Below are 8,682 nucleotides of genomic sequence, written 5' to 3' on the forward strand. Positions count from 1 at the left end.
GAAAGAGAGAAGCAGGAAAGGTCAAAGCCGTTATAGTCATGTGTGATTACAGTCATGAGGTTCAAGGGCACAACACTATAACCTTTCAAAGTCCTCTGTTAAAGGTTAGCCACAGTTAGAGTTCTAGTATGCTGAAAAGAAAGAGTTTACATATTTTTTTTGTTAATTTCCTAACATGGAAATACCACGAATTGAAACAGAAAAGCAGAATCTCCTTCTCATCGTCAACCATGCTGCATCAACCCTGCTGCAGGACAGTCGGAGCAAGAAGAGAGTTGTCATAATTATGCCCATTGTGCTGTAACATGGGTTGCATCAGCCCTTTAACTAGGTCACTACCCCTCCCCATCACCACCACCTCTCCCTCCACTTCCCTTTTCTTATCAAACATTTGTTGGTGGTGTTGTGCCGCCTTGCAAGTCCTGCCTCCCCCACATCTGTTTAAAACCAGGCTGCTGGTGTCTGGGGGCTAATTACGCCGGGCTAAATAGTCCCTGGCGCCAGCAGCTAACGTGTCCTAGCAGATGGGCATTGGTGTTGCAGGGCAAGGGGAACATGGCGTCACAAGAAGAGAGGCTGGGGGAGGGGTGCAGGTCCCTAGGTGGTGCCCTGGCAGACTGGCATCGTGCGGGTAACAGCCGTGCTACCCACTCACCATCCAGCCACCCTTCCATAGGTGTGAAATCACACTTTGTACTCACTTAACTCCCGTTTACATGGCTCCATCGCCTTGTTTAGGTCCTTTAGATTATGGTTGACGAATCTGCAGCAGAACAAGCATGAAATTAAAGTAACGCTCATAAATGACAATGCGTTTTAGTGCTTAGTTTATAGAAATTCTTTACACAAGCAAACCTGCATCACTATTCCATTGATTCACATTCACATGTAGATCTAGAACATTAACCCACAACCTTGACGGAAAAGTCCACGAATACACTTTCATTTGTTATTCAATTCTTTATATTTCTACTGCACTATAGCTAAAAAAAGCACTTATAATTACTTTCCAGCGTTGTGTCTGCAATGTTTAAAAGGCACTTACAACTCATTACAGTGTTTACAAATGCCTAATGTATATCATTTTATTATTGGGAGAAATGAAGCACATTTGCTTCCTATTTCACCAAAACCATTTAATTTCATTTTTTTCAATGAAATAAAGAATATATATAAATAATCAAGATTTTTTTATTTATTTCTCCAAGCAAGATAAATACTGATTATATAAAGAGCATCGTAAAAAAGTAGAAAAAAATATGTACATCCTCCTTTATAAATGCACCTTTTCCTGTTGGATGAAATGCCATTTATGCGGCACTGCTCATCACGCCACACACCATTTAAGCAGCCCAACATTCTAATTCACAACTTTGCCGTCATTGTGCGGAATTACCTCATGTTAAGCTCTGCACTGCTCTGACAGTGTCCTCTCCATGACCCCTCAGATTGGCCGCTCGGTGACCTCTCTTACTCCTGCCGGAGTCTGTACCTTCTGTCTCGCTTGCTCTTCATCACTTCCTGTGGTTCCGTTTGCAAAAAAAAAAAGATGCAAACGTGTTACTTTCAATCTGCGTGGTTTATTGTCATTGATAGAATTATTATTTTTCTTATTTTTTTTGTGATGTTAGGTTATATGACAAACTGCCTTATATTGACTTTAACTTTGGTGTAATTTTTTTGTTTCCTCTGCTTAGGTCTACTTGATAATTGCAGTGTGTGTCTCCTTATGGGAGGTTTATCAAGCGCACTGCTCTAGAGTCAGATGTAGCTGCAGTTTGGTACCGTTGGAAGGCTTACCCACTAAGTGGTAGCTGGTCCAGGATCAATTGTAGCAGCAGCTGTCTGTGAAGTCTGCAGGCGAGGCTGCTGTGGCTCCCACATGACATGCAGCCTCCACACTGCAGCCTTTGAAGCGCCTGAACTCTTCACCCCTGTCTGAGCAGGTCGACTAGAGAGCAGCAGAATAGAGAGATTGAGAGTAAGGGATGGGGGCAGGGATGGAGAGAGATGTGGAATAACAGAGCAGGGAGAGGGAAAGACCAGGATAGCGGGAGGGGGAGAGGTGGAGAGTTGTCATTTAAGCTCTGGCCAACTCTCATCCTCCTGTCCTCCCCCAGCTCCTCTTTCTCATTCTGCTGTCTTCTTTTCCTCGGGTGATCTTTTTCTAGCACTCCGGCAATTCTTGCCTTATCTTTGCTCTTCCTCTTCGTCTCTCCTCTGTCTTCCTCACAGCTTGTCAGGCCAAGAACTTGTTTCACTTATTCAGAGTAGTACTTTTTTAAAATTATTTTCTGCAGTGCATCACTAAATAATATGAGGGTTATATGTGAAACCTGAGCATAAATAAAATGTGAGGATTCTGGATTCTTAGCAACTTTTGTCAGGTCAGTTTGTCTCTACGTGCAGAACATCACACAAACTTCACCCGGTTCAACCTAAATCTAACCTCACACCCAGATGTGTAACAGGAAACTGAAAAAATATATTGTTCTTGCCAATTTTCCTTTTGATATTCAAAGCCTTTTTTGTGACTAGTGATCACATTTGACTAACTTTTGAGTCAACTTACTCAACAAGCAAACTCAGTGTTTCTTGAACTATCAGAGCAACAATTTGCACTTGCATTTATATTTAGGAAAATCCCCTAAAAACAAGAAAACTCAGAATGATGATATAATGTTTTGGTATAAACGTCACTTTATGATATTGATGGACAAAGTACAACTAGTTAGACCTTATTGATTTGTATTTATTTATGCGTTTCACTAGATCAGGTGTTAGCTACCAGACAAACTTTAAACAATGCTCTGTTTTGTTACTACACAAAATTCAATAAATAGCAATATAATATTAAGTTCTACGCAAAAATATTATTTCTATCGTAAAATTGTTCCTAGAGCTCTGTCAATAATAATTATGCAGTTATTAGCTAAAATGAAAAAGGCTGTTGTTTTTTTAAAACATATTTTCTGCATCGCGGCAAGAATTCATCAGAACTGCTCATCTGGGTTGTGGCCAGACTATCTGCGGGAAATATAGCTCTGCTAATTTTCCCATCAGCCCTTTGTTTATACTGTCTCCCGTTAGCTTATAGCATGTCACAAGCCCAAGCTAACAGCGTAGCAAATAAAAAGCAATATCAGAGTTATGCACCCATTTTTTGAGCCAGAGGAAAATGAAGACATTTATTTCTCTGAAGTACATGCTTCAGAATTGGAACGGAGTAGGGCAGCCTTTGCCCACCCATGGCAGTTGCTGCATCACAAATTTGAGCTTTTTCAAACATCTGGTTTTTGTCTGCTTTTGATCCATCGGGATTCAAATAAATAAATACTCCGAAATGCAGTTTTGATCTTAAATTATTTAACAGATATCCTCCATTATTTGAAAAATGCTACAAGAACATGTTAAAAACACCCAAAACATTTTTTTTAACCAGAGTATGTCACTAATGATAAACAATGCTGTTTAAAACTAAGCTGTGTCCATTAAATTAAATCAGAGAGTGATTCCATTATGTCTACATTGAAAGTGTAAAACCTGTTATGCTAAATTTAAGAAGGATTTATTATTAATTGTTTTATTACATTACTCGAGGCTTATTACAAGTCAAATAAAATGTTTTTCTTAATGCTAACTTGTTTGTTAGAAAATTTAATAAAGGATTTTTTGTTGTTGTTGTTGTTTTGTAATACTCAAATCACATATCGAACCTAAACAAAGCCGTGACCTAAAATTGGAGGTTTGAACTGATTTATGAGGAAAGTGTATCATTGCATCTCTAGTAGGAACAGTTCAGATAGTATCCAAAGAAATATGTTCTTTGACTTTTATTAAATGTGTTGGATTTTGGAAGCGTGTTTTTAAAAAAAATGATTTTCAGAGGAACTGGAGCGGTTAAGTAAGCCAAAGAAACAAATGATATTTCAAAGAGAAAGGCATGTGCACTTTATAACAACACACGCACTGCAAGGTACTTTATCCAAAGCAGATTATGCGACCTAATGGCAGCAGATGTATCACAGAGGAGGCCTCTGCTCTTTAGGGGGTGACACGTGCAGATCCAGACAGGCAGACTGGGGGCTACTTTTCTGTGGTTTCAGTACATCAGGTCATGACCTTAACCAAAAAAAAAAAAAATCCCAGCTAACATTAAGGTTTAAACAAGGTTATATTTTCTCACTTTTTCTCTATAATAACAGGTGAGCTGTTTTACTGCACTGCTTTTGTTTGGGCTTTTTTCTAACAAGACCTGTAGGGAAGTTAAGATGTTTCTCCAGCTTCTGGGAGCGCAAGTTCATTCAGCCTTTTAGCACATCAGGATGTGTTTTTTTTGCAGAACAGCAGCTCTCTCTTCCTATGCCGTTAGGGTGGCGATCCACCGACGGAAGCTGCTGTGTCCCCTGGTTGACCCTTACAGTGCAGTGAACAAGCTCCGCCCCTTCACCCTTCTCTCACTCCGCTGCTCCATCAGCCTCTCCTAGGTTACTCGGCCAACTCATGCCACCTGATTAAGGGATTAGTGGGCCTGATGGTTGTCAGTTCCCCCACCCCCATGCTGGTTACTACCAATAAACCAGGCACCTGGCTCTCAGGGTGGGTAGTTGGCATAGATTTGTTAATAAAAGCACAATCGTGTGGATTTAGGATGCTTCCATGTCTAATAAATCAGGTTTTTTAAGTTATTTCACAGATGAGTGATGAACTGAGAGAAGGGTGGCAGAGTTTCGGTCCTATATCTGCCCCCTCCCTCCTTGCTCTTCCTCCTGCTCGTCTAACCTCCTTCTGGCCTTCCCCCTGCTCCCCATGCCCTGCCAAGTTCATATACTCTCTAATCACGCTGAGACGCAATGTCAGCCACACTGTATTAGCCCCTCTCCTTTGTTGTGCTCCTGTTTGTCGTCACACCGAGACTCTGGCTTCTGCCATCACACTGGTCAGAGATCAGCTTAAGATGTCCCGATTATTGCTTCCTCCGTTCCCCTCGGGACTTTAGTTTCCTTTAGGTTACGATATACAGCCAAACAAAAGGATTTCCTAAAATCAAAGCCTGGATTTAATCTCAGAAATTTAGTCATTGAAGTTCTTTAGAAAGAAAGAGTTTTTTTTAACAAGTTTTCAGGATTTATATGATAGTTTACAGTTTTTGTTTAGAATAAGATGACATGTTGGTGCAGATGAGTCTGGGACATTCCTAACAGCTGTCGTCTCTTGACTATTTTTAGCTCACTCACTATTTGAACTTGTAAGAGAAGCGAGCCAATGACTGTTTTTCACCTTGTCTTCCGCTGTCGGTGTGTTTAAAGAAAAAAAAAAAACATCAATTTTCATATGGTCAAACAGATTTTTCTTTTACCCCTATGGATGTATCAAAGTGTTTTCGTTACCTTTTAATGTTTGCTTCAGTGAACACACATAAGCTGCTGAAGCCATCATCCAAGAAACATCATGACCTCCCAGTAACCTCCTGCTCTAGAAACCTCCCAGATAAACCTTGCTCATCCCCTCTTTCTGTTTTTTGTTTTTCTTGTCCGGATTTTTAAAATTGACATTTTCATCCATTCTTAAAAGACCTTAAATATTCATGTGGATTTAGTTTGCAAAATTCTGTTTAGTTTTTATTGAAATGGTTAAACAAATGGATGAAATGCATCTATTGAAATCTTAGGAAACATTTTTGGAAATAATTTGTACTAAAAATATATCTATCTTTTGAGCTCCTGTAAAAAGAACATTTGATTAAACTGACTTAAAATAAATAGAATATATTAATCTTAAAATAAATTCAAAGGAAGAAAATAACCAGTGAAGCGCTTTTTTAATGTTGTAAATCTTTTCAAGTCTGGGTTATTGGGATTCAAGTATGAAACAATTCACTGAGCATCACAAAAATGTCAATAATTAGCCATAAAAAGTACGAAACCTTTTTATGCTGGTTTGTTGTGATAACGACATCTACCTTTTTGTTCCTCTATTTTCCTCATGAAAATAGTATCTACCTCTTTTTCTTCCGTTTCTTTGTGATGACATCTACCTTTTCTCCTCCATTTTTGTAGTAACGACATCTACCTTTATTTTTTCCATTTTTTGTGATAGCGACATCTACCTTTTTTTCTACCTTTTTTTCAGTTTTCTTGTGATAATGACTATCTCCATGAAATAATATTTCTTGTTAGCATGAGAACACTGAAAATGTAATTTTCATTGGCGATCTGCTTGTAGACACACCTGTGCAGGTGTAGCCGAGTCAACCTTCTCCTCAAATGACAATAACAGATTTGAACATGGTTTTTTGACAACATCAGTAAAATCTCTGCCTGGGTTAGATCAGGGTTAAAGTAATCAACTATCAATTGATCCGTTCTGGTGTTTAACAGTTTCCCTAATAATCAGCTTTGCTTTGCTAAAGATGTAGAAAAAGAAAAAAGTATAGTCTTCGTTATCTCATTATCGTCCGATAAAAAACTTATCACAGGATTATGTATAAAAAAGAACAAGGTAGGTTGGTTGCAGGTTTCTTAGAAAAAGAACAAATACTTTCTTATTTATTTGTTTAATTTTTAAAATATGTTTAAATAAAACTTTAAACCTGTAGTAGTGCTTTTACATTTAGGTGTTAATTTAATTTTTGATTAGTTCCTTTAAGATTTGCTCTAATTTTATATAAGTTAAAATGTCAGGTCCATCTATTGCATAGCTGTTTTCATGAAGTTAGGAGATGTCTACTGTAAAATGTTTCCCAGTGGTCTTTTAATCACGATTATGCAGTTTTTAGAAAGAATCTAAAAACCTGTCATTTTTGAAGACATATTTCCTGTAGAGCAGCAGGAGCTCATTAGAAATTCACCTCTGGCTTGTGTGTGGGACAACTTTGCGCTGAAGTAACACTACCTTGATATTCCAGCATGACTCTCTCCTTTTAGCTTATAGCCCCTCACAACCCTTTGCTAACATTATTCTTGCCAAAAAAAAAGGAAAAAAAAACAGCGTTCAATATCAGAGCTATGCAGACGTACAGTTTTGAGCAAGATGGCAGCTCAGACGAGGAAAATGAAGACATTAATGGATCTAAACGTGGATGATTTAGAATTGGAGCGGAGCAAAGAGACTTTGGTCCACCCTTGACACTTGCGTAAAAAATCTAAGCTTTTTTAAATCACAGGTTTTTAGTGCTTCATCTAATGCGATTTAAAAAAAAAATACTCCGAAATGCATTTTTAACCCTAAATTATTAAATACATGTCCACCATTACAAGAACATGTTACAAAAAAACACAATTTTCATTGGAGTGGGTCTTTAAAGAATTGTGAGTAAATGTGAGTTGCTTTCCATAGACGTGCACTAACTGGTGAGACATGATCCTCTTTGAAAAACAGTTAATTAAAAATACCTTTTTCATGTTTGTTTCTTTGTTTTTCAAACCATTTAAACATCTTTTATATATATAATTTTTAGTGCTTAAAAAAAGTGCAACTGAAGGTGTCTGATTGAACACTAAAGTACATTTACCATTCCTACAAGGGAATGTTTACCTGATAGGAACAAAGCAGCTTCACTGGACTTTCTACAGCAAATGCATCTTAAGGATAACAGTGAATGTCCAGGGACACACTCTTTCATTTGTTGGGTAATAGACACCCACACAAAACCAAGTAGATCAGAAAAACTTGTAATTAATTGTTATTATGATTTAATATATGAGAGCTCACACACAAAAGAAGCAAGTAGGTGGTAACCCTTGTGCTCCCTTATGGGGTCCAGATGACCCCACCTTTACATTGACGTGTGATTCCTCCCATGACAAAGGTGGACAGGATTTCATGTCTGCAACTGACACCAGTGAAGATAAAAAATCCTTGAGAAAAAAAGTTCAGCGTGCTGACTTGACGGGTCCAGATGACCCCACTTTTAATGTAAACATGCCTAGGATAGCACACGGGCTAAAAGCTCCTTCTGCTGGGAAATTTGTCACACTGTCCAATCCAGTATAAGGATAAATGGGCACAATAATGTTAATATTGACATTTACCAGTGATGGAGTGGCTTTTTTTATACTAGAACTGCAAATAAAAGTAGCACTACTACGATGTTTGAATCCCAAATAAACATCCCAAATTAATTGCGTGTCAAAGTAAAGGCAGCAAAGAGGGCAATAATACATAATGCAGGGAGACGGAAAAATATGATGCACACATTTGTCTTTCTTACCCAAAGTGCCCTTTAATCTTTGCTTCCTTATGCAACAGCTGATTACCTATTTGTCCTCAAGCTGTAATTTAAATAAAAGCACCTGAGAGGATTAGAGAGGAACTCACTGTGATTATATAGGTGAACAAAAGCAAATCAACTGCAAACGAACTAAAACTTTTTTTTTTATGCTCAAGGAATCAAATAAATTTTACTTGAAATGCGTTTTTAACATACACAGTATGTCATAATAATGCACTGTAAATGTCTCTTTTTCCAGAGAACAACAAGGATGCCCAGCACCAGAAGGTGAAGGTGAAGGCGGAGCCCATGGAGGTGGACCCGCCCCCATCAGAACTCACCTCCCCTGGATCTCACCTACTCCCCTTCAGCACTTTAGGGGCGAGCGAGAAGAATGAGCCAATGAGCAGCCTTCCTGACGCGCTGGCCTGTAACCAGAAAGATCTCTTCTCCCAAGACATATCAGTCAA

At 38.4% G+C, this 8,682-nt stretch overlaps 1 protein-coding gene across 1 annotated transcript in view; it reads left to right on the forward strand.

Moving 5' to 3' along the window:
• The window catches only part of znf827 (zinc finger protein 827), a 72,533-nt gene that overhangs the window by 37,332 nt on the left and 26,519 nt on the right, over nt 1–8,682 (forward strand). Inside the window, exon 6 of the mRNA XM_024259404.2 lies at nt 8,472–8,671. Within this exon, the coding sequence (XP_024115172.1) occupies nt 8,472–8,671 (200 nt within the window). The remainder of the gene's footprint in view (nt 1–8,471; nt 8,672–8,682) is intronic.

The sequence above is a fragment of the Oryzias melastigma genome, linkage group LG1, assembly GCF_002922805.2.
Source record: "Oryzias melastigma strain HK-1 linkage group LG1, ASM292280v2, whole genome shotgun sequence".
Taxonomy (NCBI): Eukaryota; Metazoa; Chordata; class Actinopteri; order Beloniformes; family Adrianichthyidae; genus Oryzias; species Oryzias melastigma.